This window comes from Cebidichthys violaceus, unplaced genomic scaffold (genome assembly GCF_023349555.1).
Source record: "Cebidichthys violaceus isolate CVI_PGR_0920_01 unplaced genomic scaffold, fCebVio1.0.p SCAF_23, whole genome shotgun sequence".
NCBI classification, from domain to species: domain Eukaryota; kingdom Metazoa; phylum Chordata; class Actinopteri; order Perciformes; family Stichaeidae; genus Cebidichthys; species Cebidichthys violaceus.
In genome coordinates, this window is record NW_027176406.1 from 2,534,006 (window position 1) to 2,548,809 (window position 14,804).

General features: G+C 43.2%; 1 protein-coding gene across 1 annotated transcript in view; it reads right to left on the reverse strand.

The window, feature by feature from the left end:
* plekhh3 (pleckstrin homology, MyTH4 and FERM domain containing H3) overlaps positions 1 to 14,804 on the reverse strand; it is a 31,215-nt gene that overhangs the window by 12,340 nt on the left and 4,071 nt on the right. Inside the window, exons 2-4 of the mRNA XM_068718321.1 lie at positions 13,136 to 13,191; positions 5,601 to 5,695; positions 1,062 to 1,244 (exon numbers count right to left, since the gene is read on the reverse strand). Coding sequence (XP_068574422.1) covers positions 1,062 to 1,244; positions 5,601 to 5,695; positions 13,136 to 13,191 — 334 coding nt within the window. The remainder of the gene's footprint in view (positions 1 to 1,061; positions 1,245 to 5,600; positions 5,696 to 13,135; positions 13,192 to 14,804) is intronic.

Sequence of the window (14,804 nt, forward strand, 5' to 3'; positions counted from 1 at the left end):
CATGAACACAAGTGTCAAATCCCTCAGTGATACTCTTCTTGGACAAAAAGTTAAAAAAGACGCACTTCCTCCATGTGCAGAGGAAGTATTAGATGTAACCCTGGCAGCCTGGCCGGGTCTGCAGACCCACGGCTGTTATCAGCCTTTCCTGCTACGTGACTTGGCACCACATACGTCTTTGTTTAGGTTCTTGGTAAAGTACAAACCTCAAATTAAGAGGTCTGACAACTGAGATTATAACATGGTGATATTGCCATTGCCAGGTTCACTATGAACCTGCTTGGTGTCCTTAAACTAACTCTGCAGTAAAGTTGCAATGATGCCAGAGATAGAACCCTTAAGGGGAACTACTATTTTATGGTAAGAACCTGAAAATACACAGAGGAAGTAAATGCCTCATGCAACTTTCTCAGTGACTTAGGAGGAACATAAAGTTATTCCGTAGTGAAACGCCCAATCGTGCTTGTGACAAAGCCACTATTGAAAGTGCACTTCTGTCCAGAAAAGTCCCCTGGCATATTCAGTTAGTAAAAACTATGTTTGGGTTTCGGTTCATACAATGGTTTGGACAGTTTAAGCGGTTTGGGGAAATCAGCAGGACATAATCCCCTCCATTGATGGGCAGGCAGACAAACGTAGAGAGAGGAAAACATGTTTGAGTAATACAGCTTTGAAAATAGACAAGTCATCCCTGTGTCTCTTCCCGTACAGAAAATCGTTTCCTCTATATTCTCTGTGTCTTATGTTTCTTTCATCCCAGAAAGGAAAGGGGGAAGCCCCCGTTGATTACTCAGATGTGAGGTTTCTAGACCAACCTTGAGCCACATCTTGGACCAAACACAGCTGGGGCTTCCCAAACTTACTCAGAAATACAGCACTCATGGTTAAGGGAAAGGGAACCACATGAAGTTGCTTACATATTTAAAAAAAAAAAAAAAAAAAAAAAGATCACTATAACACATAGGGAATTAACACAGGTCCTACTGGACTCTACAGAGATTACGGGCAAGCATACATGGGCGTGAGTCAGCCATGCATCAGCCCGCCTGAGTGCTCCTCACCTGTTTCCTTGTATGTCTGCTTGTCTGGCCAGATGACAGAGCAGAGGCTGGTGAGGACCAGCGTGCCCAGTCTGCGGGCTCCTTTCTCTGGTCCGCTGTAGTAGTCGAGGGAGTCCTGGCTCAGCGCGAACCAGTACCGACGCTGCTTGATCCAGTTTCCTCGCACCTCTCGCAACAGCCACCCTATAAATAAGATACACACATGTATCATATGACAAGTCAAACATTTTCTTAAAATTCTTGCCATAGATTATATTGAAATATTTTTCTGTTCTGGACTGTTAAATACAAGACATTTGAACCTTGGGCTCTAGACATGGGACATTGTGATAGGCGTTTTTTACTGTTTTATGATCTTTTGTAGAGAAAACAACTAATCAAGAAAATAACTTGCAGATTAATCAACTAACTTGCAGCTCTATATGGCAGCATGTACATCACTGGGGCTGAGTATAGACTGAAATGTATCAATACTCATTCATAAACCCTAGTTGTGATATTAATGAAAAATACTTTTTACCAAACATTACTGTGAGGAAATATACTTTACATCCTTAGTTTAATTAACAAAATAAAGCCAAAGTTATAGCAATTTATTTATCATTTATTTCCACCTGCTTTTTTTTCCCACCGCAAAATAAGCGCAGTGTAGAGCGGCGGCTGTTAGCTACCCAGTGCGGCACACACACTGGGACTCACATACACTATCATGCACACGCAGCTGGACCGGCTACGTATAAACTAAGCAAAGAAAAACTTGGATTACAACACACACACACACACACACACACACACACACACACACACACACACACACACACACACACACACACACACACACACACACACACACACACACACACACACACACACACACACACACACAGAGCAACTTCAATCTCTGCTCAGGTAGACATTACTCCACTATATCGTTACATAGCAAATAGTCTTTGCTTCTATAGTAATGCTCTGAATTTCAAATATAGCACCTTTAACTCATATGTCTGGCACGCCCTCTACTATGCCCTCAGACAAAGCCTTATGTACACATTAACTGCACACCAGGACAAGCATTTCTCTTGAAAGGCTTGGGTGGTAGGTGGGCTAGTCATGGAGCTACTAAACCAGTGCTGCCACACCATGTCTTCACTGAGAATAATCCCCAAGGCATGTAATTGGCCATAAAGTTTGCTGCAGTCTGTATGAGAGTGCCTTGTTGGGGTAAATACTAGGGGATAAAAATACAGCCAGCTAATGGCATAGGCATTAAAGCCTGCATGCAGCCAACATAATTACCACTTTAGAGGTTGACAGAGTGAGAAAAGGAGAGAGAGAGATGTACTGGAACAGTGTGACAGGGAGAGACAAAGAAAGTAAAGCAGACATGCCTTCAGCCAGCTCACAGGCATGCCCATTGGTCTTGCCAGGCCTGGCTCCAATATGCAAGACTGTTGTGTTCCCAAAGTCCTGAGGGTTTGGAAAGACTGCAACAGCCCAGATTCACTGCTCCACAGCAGTGAACTTCTTTTCCCCCCCTCAGCTATGTGTGCAAATTGTTCCTAATAAATATGTAATCTCAGAGCAGATAAATAAACTAGTTTTTAAGAGCTCTGTCCAGATGCCATCCGGAGAGCAACAAGAGAGAGGAGGATTGAACTGGTAGGGGTCACAGTTCATCCAGAGGGCTAGGGGAGAGGCTGGCAGAAGGCATAAGAAGGCCACCTGGATCAATTCTAGGCAGAGTGGGACTATCTGCAGGGGCAGGGTACAGCTATACACTGGCAGTGTGTCATTTGTTGGGTGGCTGCATGTGTGTTAATATGGTTCCTGGATGCATATTTGGGAGTGGTTTGAAAGAAACAATTAGGCAATGTACATTCAGCTTCCAACCCTGTGAAAACGACAATGACGCCACGCCAGCATCACAGCTTCCTCTGTGGTTAGCAAGCTGTGCGCCACCTGTCAGACAGCGCTCATTTCGTCTGCTTCTTTCTTTCTTTCCTCTGCTCTCACTTACTTCTTATGTACTTTCATCTCCCCCCTTTTCTCTTCTCTCCCTGTTTTCGTCCTTGCCTCAAATAGGTTTTCCCAGGCAGTGCAAATCCTCCATTGCCTCACTGCTACTCCAAAATAAAAAATAAAGAGAAAGGAGGGGGGCAAAGGCTCAGCCTCTCAGGCTATGTTTCCTGTTTAAGAATGCTTCTATATGATATAAGTAGAAAGATTGAACCCACCCAATATAGCCTAAAGCAAAACCCCAGAAGGTATTTAACACCACATCAGGGGGGCAAAGCAGCAAAACCCACCGTGAAACGGATAAATAAAAACCATGAGGTAAGTTGGGCTGAGCTTGCTGACAGACTGGATGTACGACGGGGGTGGCAGACAAGCTGACTGGGGGAGAGACATGGAGAGAAGGGCATGCCCGCTACCTTGACGCCTCTGTCACAGACATGGGACGTCCAACAGATGCTGCTCTTTTTGGGAACTTTAAACAGTGCGATAAGGAAAGGCAAAAAAAGAAAGAGAGGGAGAGAGGAGCACAGTCCTCTGTACACCTCTCCCATGGTCTCCCATCTGGATCCCATCTCTGTGGCCTGCTAATGTCTCCCCTGGGGGCCACGGCTCACATTTAATTTGTTTCATTTGTGACCCCTGACCCCAAATGCCCTGCCCCCTCAAACACAGATTGTGCAAACAATCTCTCTCTGTGCATTTCCATCTTTACTGCAAACGTCCTGTCACTCTCTGAGTACTGAATGCTTGTTCCATTAATTTTGATATGACATTCTAATGAAATATAAACATTGCAAATAAAACTTCAAAGTTCAATTCTAAAATGTGATCATGTGCAAAGCCACAGGATTGCACAGTATGCAGGCGTTTCACTGATAACTTATTTAGCAACATCAAAGTAACTATTTCACTTCAGGCAAACTCTAAACTTTCAGGTCAGCCCCTGAACCAAAACCCATAACTTTAGCTTGTTTAAGGTTTTGTAAATACAGTTTTAAATCAGACAGAAATTCGGACAGTATGTCTAATTCTTTACCTTGCCCTGTCAAAGTCCACACTTTTTTTTTTTACATTAATAGTGGTGACAACCAAACATTATTAGATTTGCTAATGTTGTCAGCTGGATCTTTATAAAATGATATATTGGAATTTAACATTTTCCTTTAACATATTATGAATTATAAATTGGACTTGAACTTTCCTTTTTTTGTACAAGAAAATCTTGTCTAAACTTAGCTTCCCTTTTTGGATCAAACAGAGCATGAGAATCTCTGCATCATATAACAAGCAGCTCATTTTAACTGTTGATCATCAAGGATATGTCAATAAACCCCTGTCTTCTTAACATCTCTTCCTGGAAGCATTCTATGGCTTTTACAGCTCATCCTACCATCATTGGTCTATATCTGCAATGTTTGTGGCCTATTTTAGATACTGGGTCATATTAACCCCTATGTAGCCTCAGGATGTCCTGCTGAAAAAAAGAAGACTTTAATGGAGGAACTGTTGAAAACATATCCTTGTGCACAGAAAAGAGAGGGATTATCTAACGCCCTGAGATGTTGTGGTGGCTGTAATATTGTGGTCAGTTGAAGGATGAATCCCAAGTGACACTGTAATCAATAGCCCATAGAAAATAGCTGTCCACTCTTTTGGAGGGAAACTATTCTCCTCAAAGAGTGAGACAGGGACAGAGAGGGGACAGCAGTAAGGGAGGGGCACTAGCCAGGAGCGCATAGTAACTGCTGTCAGAATTAGGAAATCTGACTAACGCCATCCCAAACAGGACGTAACTTATCCAACTGCTGGCATTTTACTGCTGCCTTTCAGAAGCAGGCCAAGAAAAAAAGAAAGAAAATAAATTCACACAGAAATATCCTATGAGATCATTCCTCAAAAGCAACAGACACCCAAGATGGCGCTCCTGATGCCAGTAGCAATCCCTTCATGAAGACACAGAGGGACGAGGGGAGAGTGGGAGCTGCTGTGCCACATGTGGTCAGAGAGGAGCCGGCTTCAAGGCGACAGCCCAGCATGTAGCAATAACAGTACTTATTAGGAGATTATTAGGGTAATGAAATATATACTATAGTTAATGTATACAACCAGGCCCTGCAAGGACCTCATTTATTAAGGGACAAAGTAATAGTCTTCAATGTTTAGTCTGTAAAGTGTAAAAAGAAAAAAAGAAAGAAAAAAATGCTTCCAAGAGCCAAAGCTGATGTCTTCAAATTGTATGTTTCGTCTAACCAACAGTCGCAAGGATATTTGATTTGCATTAATATATATATATATATATATATATATATATATATATATATATATATATATATTGCATTTAATAAGCTGAAACCACTGAATGTTTAGCATTTTTGCAAGAACAGTCAATTGCTAATCAAGATTTTCTGTCAATTGACTGATTAATCCACTTACTGTTTCTTATGACTAACCACAATTGAACATGGCAGGCAGATGCGTTCAGGCGATGGAAGACCAGAGTAATGGTGGTGTCATGTGACTCACCTTTGACTAGCAGTTCAGGCTCTTCCTCCAGGCCCATCTTATTCTTCTCGATGATCAGACTCTTCATCTCTTCAGACACCTCTGAGACAGTGTGCCTGTGTAGAGCAGCAGAAAGAGAATGTAAATAACTCTGCTTCCCTCTCAACTGAAGTCTTCCCCTGACTACTCCCTCCCATTGGATAGCTAATTGGCTCGGAGACACACAGTTGGCTGTGAACCCCCCCCCTCATATCACACTGTGCCAACTACAAGCCTCTCTGATACTCTTAGGTGGGGGTCACACAGGGGGGACTGGAAGAAGTGCCATGAATATCTGTCCTCCAGCGTTCTCCCAGTTTCCCTCTCTAGCAGCACGCAAGCACACAAACACACACTGATACATACCACGCCACTGTGGACAGCTCGTCTCTCTTTTATCACTTTGGCCGCCGCGCAGAGCGAGGGACTGAAAATAAATGTGACAGAGCGACGCCGGCCTGACTCCCAGCCAGCCAGCCAGCTCTCACCGGTCAGAGGAAGGCAGAAGGTTCAAGAGGTCACAGCCTTGGATAGTTAAAAACCAGAAACATCAAAAAGATCTGTAAATCTGTTGAACGGCTGTCCTTTCCTTCTCCGTTTAGTGCCTCACGAACATATCTGCAGCTACCTCCATATACAATGATGCTTCAACATCTGGTCAGGAAAGGTTGTGGACTGATTCAGACTTTGTTATCTCAGGCCAAGGCCCATGTAAAGTCTATTAGAGTGTTTGTAGGTTTTATCTCTCTTCATTTATTTATCTGATTGCTCGTTAATTTTCTCCATTTCCTGCGTCTAATTAGCATGTGAGGTACAAGTGACAAACCCCTCCTTCCTTCCTTCCTGCTCCTGCTGGGATCATTGCTTAGGAAATGAATCAAGCTCTCCCTCCCAGGGACATTTGGCCTCCTGTTACCTACTCCTTCGCCAGCTGATTTACGTCCTTATTGATCTGATAATTCCGGAAGGTTCCTCCTCACGGAAGCCAGCAACAATCAATGAGTCCAAATATAGCCTTATCTTTCTTGGCTCTGCTTACATGACTGCAGAAGCCATTTCCTTTCACTGTGTGTGTGCGCTGACCTGATCCTGTCTATACTATGCTTTATCATGTTGACCTCTGTGACATTACACAGTGCTTATGCTTGAGTGCATACAATATATTTAATGTATCTGCTGTTGAAGATCCTAACCGATTGGCATCAGTTCCATATTTAGGCCAATGTTCAGACATGGTGAAACTCTATATTGTGGGCCAGTTTTTCTGTATGTGAATGTGAACTGGTTTAGGGTGTCACATTATACTCAGTAAGGCTGTATAACTAAGCCGGCCCGCCTGCAGCAGCAGCCTATGGGGACCTCCGACCCTGTATCAACAGACCCCACTAATAGGCATTAAAATAAACAGATATGTGACGACGTCTCTTATTTGAGGTTGTTAAAAGACCCTGCTACATAACGGAGACATACACGCAGAGAAAATCTAAATGTAGCCCAAATGTGAGAGGAACTTGATCTATAGAAAAACTATGCCTCGAGTGGAGAATATAGCCTGCTGTGCAGGTGTTTATGTTCCTTGGATTATTGCTATTGTCTGGGATGGGCTTGCATCCAAAATGTCAAGAGCAATAAAAAAAAACAATAATTTTAGCAAAGAAGCATACACTAATAACACAAGGCTTTTTTGATTTAGAAACTTTTAAACCAGCAGTCTTGACTTTCAAATTTACAGTTTATTGAAGCGGTCATGTGGTACACATGGCTATACCTCCTGGGGGAATATTCTTTGAGAAATTAAACTTGGCTCTCATGTGTGCAGATTTCTAAGAATTATAGGCATTTTGCCATTCCACTGAACAGACCTTAACTAGCCTGCCCCCATCTTTAGTGCTTCTTTTAGGCCACGTACAGAAGGAGGAGGGATTCAAATACAGATTTTGACCTTTAGCAGCATGAACTAGGCTGACCTTCAATACAATGCTGCCTGAGCAGAGCCAGTTTGATCATTGTGCTCAGAACCAGCCTAATGTTGATGTGGGGGCCTTTGGATCTCCACAGCTGTCCAGCAGCCCTAAAACATCCACCTCCACTCAGCCCCCACCAGCCTCCCATGCTACCGCCCCCACATTCCCAGAAGCCCCAGCAAAGGCCGTGACGGTGGGGCCTTTAGTGGGCAACTTCCTGTGGAGTGCAGGAAACAATTTGACATGGAGATTAGACAGCACGGAGAATAGAGCTCTCTCAGAGAGAGAAAGAGACAGAGAGAGGGAGAAGTCATGAAAAGAAGAGTCAGAAAAGAAGAAAGGAATATTTCCCAAAAGTAAAACCAAATAAAAGTGACTCATACATTTACATCCTGTGCAGTTGTGTGACCGTAAATGTCCTACAGCCGCTTTACAGAAGTGAGGGACTGTATGGTGTAAAGCAAATGAGGCCCTTTTTTATAGTGTGATAGTGTGTCATCATCAATCATTACTTGTCACCACTAATTTGTTTGTGCCCTACTTTCTCAATTTCACACACACAATATCACATCTCTTTCATACTTAAACAACACAATAACAATATGGTTGGGACAACAGAGAAACACAGTATTGGAGAGAGCAACATAGTAAAAGAAAGTGGAAGAAAACTATTTAAAGAGGACACATTGGGGCCAACTGTTGTATACAGTAGCTTCAGGTATTGCTGGAATAAGTTCCTTTTTTCTCTTTTGCAAACCTTAATCACTCATCGTCAAGCATGCTGCATGTTGACAGTAGGTCAAAAATTGTCATATCATCCCAATAAAACTATTACGTTATATTGATCCACCAAAATGACAAATAAAATACTAAATTACACGAGGTCACCAAATCCCAAGTACTTAAAAGAGTGATAAAGGTGTACGTTGTCCCGCCCTAACAGGTGCGACAAAATCAACAGTAGAATAGTGAAGACGTCAGTCAAGTACAGTCTGTACACGCCCACACAGTCCTAACAAGAGCTACGACAGGTGAAAGCACCAGTGCGGCTGTCAAGTTTGGTAGTAAGCTTTTTTTAAGGCTAAGATTTTTGCTACCTCTTGTTCATCATGCCGGCCTTGATCCTGTCACTTCTTCCACCGGGAATACGTGATGAGCAATAACTGCAGTTATTGTCGAAAGCAGAGTTTTCTTAGTGCTCTGCTCGCTTATGCTTTGTTTGTTAATCTATAATTGCAAAACTGTTCACACCAGCCTAAGTATGTAATTCCAAATCGGGGATATTGAGAATATCGGGCATGAACAATATCTCCCCCTTGTTGAAAAGAACTATAGTACTGTAAACAAACCTTTGGCAAAATGTCTGCTACGCCTTCATAGCAGACAGTTACAATAACAAGAATACAACTGATTCACCTAGGGCTGCAACTCCCTTGCAACTCTTTCAAATGTCAGAAAATAGTGAAAAATGCCAGCTTGGATTTCCCTTAGCTTTGTTTTGTCTGACCAACAGTCCAACGCCCAAAGATATTCAGTTAGAATCTTCACATTTAAGAAGGTGGAACCAGCAAATGTTAATGAATGTACAACAGCACAGAAGCAGCTAATGCTAACAGTGGGGTAACCATATGTTACCCACACAATTCAAAATAATGGGAGGTTTTCCTGTTCTTCCTATTCTTATGACTATTTAAGCTACAGACTCAAATGAAAAGCATATGGACTGTTCCTACTGTACATATTGTAATCAGGTCATCGCAGCTGATGAGCATATTGTCTGCAACCCTTTCATGGTGACAATGGTGGTGACACACTTAAATCCACCAAGTGTGAGCAGCACAACGAGTTGATTAGTTTGCGAGTGCCTGTCTGGTGGTGGCTGCTGGAGCGATGAGTAATTGATTTCAGTCCGGGGTCTAATCCGAGACGCTAATTAAAGTCAGAAAAGTTGTGTCCTTGCTCTCGGGCTTGGATGACCGCAATGGAAACATGTTCCGGCACACAAAGCGGGTCCTTGTGACCACAAGACCATGCACAGTTGCAAAAGTGACCCTTGTGCGGACGCGTGTCACTGAAATACTTTGAGATGTATGTGATGGATGAAACGTCTGGTCCAAAAGGCATTTGAACAAATGACCTTAAACCTCACCAGGGATTGATGAGCCTGGACAGCAAAACCCCGTTGATGTCCAGGCTCATATAACAAATGACAGTCATATATCAAGTTACACAGTTTATTAGACATCTGAAAAAAGCACTGAGGATAAATAACACTATATGAGATGACCTTCATTAAAATACAGTGGGTCATAGTGTAGCACCAAATAACCAGTTTCTCTTTGCAGAAGTCTTGATCCCCTCCCCCACATTCAATGGGCCTCTGGCTGAAGCTGTGCTGGTGGGAAAATGGGAATGTGGTGATTAAGACTGGGCCTATATGACCTCCCAGCTAAAAATACGCTGTTTACTCAAAACCACTGCCAAGAAACTCTGGACGAGGCAGAGGGGAGAGGGGGAAAAAAGTAATGTTTTGAAAAAAGGAGGGGGGGGGGGGCGTGTCTGTGACAGGAAGTCTTAACTTATTAGTTTGAAGTCACTCTGATGGTGTGACTTGGTGAATTCAAACTTTTTATATTTGCTGGTGTTGTAAACACGGCCAGTTTGTGATGACTGGATGGTTGACGGACAGGCCGACAGACAGTCAGACAGGCAATTACCAGAGCCCCACTTCTAAGCTTTTCACGCAAACATTCACATGGTTCATGCATGCACACACTCACTCTCACACACACACACGTAAATTCACACACATGAAATATATTCTGAAACATTGGTCTCTTTCAAACATTGCAGCCTGGCAGCCACACCAAAAAAAAAGAAAAGTCTGTATACAGATGTCAAAGCTGAAGGGGGGCTAATGTGAAAGAGGGCGGAGCAAATGGTGAGAAAGGGAGATGGAGAAGTTCTCAAGTGTCTACGTTCTTTCTGGTACAGTTAGTGCTCTGTTCTTTGCCCCAGCTATGAGAAGGAACTTAGGAGTCAGGAAAGCAGGGATTGAAAAATAGTGATGATGTAAGACAGATTTGAGTGTGAGCACAGCAGGAGGGAGCAAGCTGCTTGGCACTTTGTGCTGACTGAGAGAGACAGGAGAGACCACGTGCCGCCTGCAGAGATATGTCCATCACCCACACCCTCAGTAAGCTGCCTGCGACTGCGAGAGGTCACAGCAAACACACCACATATCTATTACAGGACTCCTGACATAGGCCAAACTAATATTATAGTTTGAAAAACAGGCCTCTCCAGATTTGTGTCTGCAGTAAGGCACAGTAAAAACATTTTTCTTACATTTGTTTAAATTCTCTTTTACAACCCGCCAACAATCAATAATTCAAATGCCTTGACAAAAAGAAGAAAAATATCTGGTATCTCTGGCTGTAAAAATCCCGTCCAATCATTTAATTTGGCTCATTTCAAACTTCACGTTGCAGTTCCTGGATTCACAAATGACAGAATGTATCCCTGCAGAACCATGTCGGGTTACTTATTAAAGCCAAGTCCAATCTCTCGAAGCTATTGGAGTCCATTGTCAGTTATCCCAATGATAAAAGTATATCTTGTAAAAGATAAAAAAATAAATTGACAAAAATTTCCACCTGAAAATGGACACTAGCATGCTCTCTTTCACTTTTTTCAGTGACAGCTATATGTTTTGATCACATGCGTCTATGTGTAATAACTCTTATTATATGAGGAAAAATAATGAATAGAGTTGCCTGTGCATGCGCCCTGTAGCTATATCTATGTAATACAAATCCTGTTAGAAGCCTGAAAATGCATAACATAGACAAATTATGGTAGGTTCAAAATTGAACCTGACACAATGTGAGCATACTGTATACAAAATACATTGGTGATACTCGGTTATAACTAGGTATTCTGGGTGAGCCCTGAAATGGCTCACACTCGCATGTGTCCGTACCCACCACTCTGTATTAACAGAAGCCGGCCCAGCTCCCTCCCTAACCACATCATGCTGGCAGCACGATGAATTATCCAAGCATTACCATATTAACCTCAGTCTAGTAGGATAAACATGAATCCCTCCAATTCATCACCATCACAGCTGGGCCGTTATTCAAACTAATAGTTGAGATTAATGTCACCTTCCGGACAGTCCAATGCAATAGCTCAATAAAAGAAAGTAAACCAGAGCTGCTCTGTCTGTTACATGAGACTGAAGATGAAAGGATATGGAACCATTTGCTACGTCACAATACCCGACTTGTCAGAGCCTGGCTTTCCCTCCGTACAGCTGAACTTCTGGGCGTGGCCAGTCATTGGCCAGGTAATGACCACGCATTACACTCTTTAATCTCTGCACTCAGTGTGATAATTATAGCCAGACGTTTAACACACTCCCTTCAAAACCAGTAGTTAATTAGGCCATGTGGCCCGGGGCCACCTCCACTATAATGTAGAAGTGACACACATCCGAGCCACACCTCTTCTAGGAGTGGTGCTGAGGTAGGACTGAGTCACCCTGTCCGTATGCCTGCCTCCCTTCTTCCTTCTTTCCCTCAAGCCTCGAGATGCAGCGACAAAATGTCACATCTTCTGCTCCCTTGCCCACGTCCTGATGCAGCTCTTCTCTTGCTGAGTATTGTTGCAGACCCTTGTCTATTCATATGTTGTGTGTGTGTGATAGTCCCACAAGTCGAGCTTTGTGACTCATTGCCTGTGAGTCGGCAGATGTACAGGAGAGATTGCAGATGAGGGAAGTGGGGAGGGGGGGAACGATAAGGGCATGATGCCAGCGACAGAGAGGAGCAGAGCCTGGCTACATCACTGTCTGAGATCACAGCCCTGCACTAATAGTCTGGATCTAGCCCTCCATGAATCACTCACTTCATTGGCACCAGCATTCACTTGTCAACCACATGACCATTTGAATTTCATTATTCACGAGACGCATGGTGGTTCCTTGTAACGAGCAGTTTGAGTATACATACTTCTAGCTAACAAAGTGATTGAATTTGTCAATCTGGAAGCCGGACAGAGTTAACCTATAATCGATCACAACATTCTAGGTTGAAGATCGACATATGATTGGCCAATGTGGCCCGCAAGCAGCCGAGCCAACCTTTGAATGGCAAATCAAACAGTCAAGAAGTTAATGAGTGAAAACTGACAGCGGCATAATCCATAAGCAATCAAAGTACCACTGCAGCTGGGAAACATCATCTGAGCGAGCTCAAATGACTGTAACTATACGTGCGAGTCTGCAACGCTTGTATGTGCACACATGTTAGCGTAGCGGTGGATTTGTGGTTAGGCACATGTGGCATGACTAGACACATGAGGAGAGCCCTGTGAGAGGAAACACACAGTGCAGATGAAGTGAAAAATCAAGTGATTAGCCTGTACTTACACATGTGCCTGCCGGGTGATACAGAACTCCCCGGCACTCAGAGGAAGTATATGAACAAAATAAGGAACTATTACTTCCCAAAATTCAGGTTAAAAAAAAAATCTGTTTCTTTTTCTCCTTACCCATTTGTTCCATTGGCTGTGGGAGTTGGTTGAGAAACAGTCACTTCAGCTGGACCCTGTCAACAGAAGAGAGAGAATAGGGTAAATAGACGATAATGCAACACGAACAGCAGTCTGTCCTTAGAACTAGTCAACAGGTTGGAGTGATCCCTCAATAGTTTGCCTTCAGTGGCCATGTTACAGTAGAGCGTGCAGCCGTTCCTGGCAGTCTCAGCACATAGCTGCTCTGTTCCTGCAATGCTTGGCTTTCACTTGCAAGGGGTGAGCTGGTGGGGAGAATTATGGCCTTCAAAACAGGCTCATTTAATATAGGAGTGGGGAACAGAGGAATCATTTGTGTAATAGCTGCGTGCAACCCCGACCAGCAAACCCCAAAAGGCTTTTACTCAGTCAAGTCATGTCTCTGAGAAGGTTGTGAACCTAAAAATAACCCTAGTCTTTGAGATTTCACTCCTAACAGGAACTGTTGCCTTCATCTTTTCTATCCACATGTTATATATATGTATATATAATGTCACAAGTTGGCTTTAGCTTGATGAAAACAAGCAGGAAAGAAAAACAGCCCCTGGATTGTATACAAACAGCACTTTGCGAGGTAAAAATGATGGTGTATTAATGTTGATTATGTGATGAACACAGACACAAGTCTTAAACATATTACGAGATAAGTGTTCGAGAAATGATCTGGACTGTAAGCCAGCTGCTCGTATCAAATCGCATTCTCTCTCTTGGGCGTCAGTTTTGTATGGAAACTGGGTTTAGCGCTTCCACAGACTACAAATGGGGCTGCCACTGACAGACACGTACAAATCTAATTTCATGGGTGGAACAATTCACTTTTCATTCAAAGGCTCCCCTGTTAAGCAGAGGACAGGAAAGGGTGTTTCACGGCGCTCAGGCCCCTGGATTCCCAACCTGACCTTGGAAAACCCCATCAAACATCAGAGCTTGCCTGTGTGCAATTTGGACAGAATCCCTGGTGTGCAGGGCAGCAGTGTGTGTCCTCACTTGTTGTCTCTGTGAGCCACAGCCTTGAGCCAGCTCCTGTGTCTGCCCCAGCCCAGCACAGGGGTGTTGGCCTACCTGAAACTCTATCCAGGTCAGCTCTGGGCCCCTTACAGTTCACACACCACACTTTACTACTGGGCAAACCAGTCTAAGTATAGCCCTTGCCCTGCAGACAAAGTCTACTGCTTCTTTTGGGATTGCTCAAAAATATCAAAGAAACATGAACTGCAAATGTAAAGGCTACTATGGAGTCTGTGTTACTTATAAGGCAGATGGAATGAGATTTGACTAATGTTTAACTTAGGGTGAAGTAGCCTACTGTAAATGTCAAACCAGACAGGCAAGAATAACTGAAGAGCGCCAGAAAGCGCCTTGTGAATGGAAGAGTGTGTTCGTGGTAATGCTCCCTTAACCATAAATGATTTAACCAAGCCTACAGCCCCAGAGAAGAACATTCAGACAGGCAGCCATGACTGAAAACTACAAATCAATAATAATCACATCAACGACTGCAAAGCTGTAATTCCATGGTATAAACGAATCAGAGGATCAATAAACTAATGGGTCAAGGAGATCAAGTTAGAATATTTTGAATAAGTCTCCATAATACGTGCCGATTTAAAGAAAAATAGCTTTCCAATAGAGTTAATGGGCTGTGGAA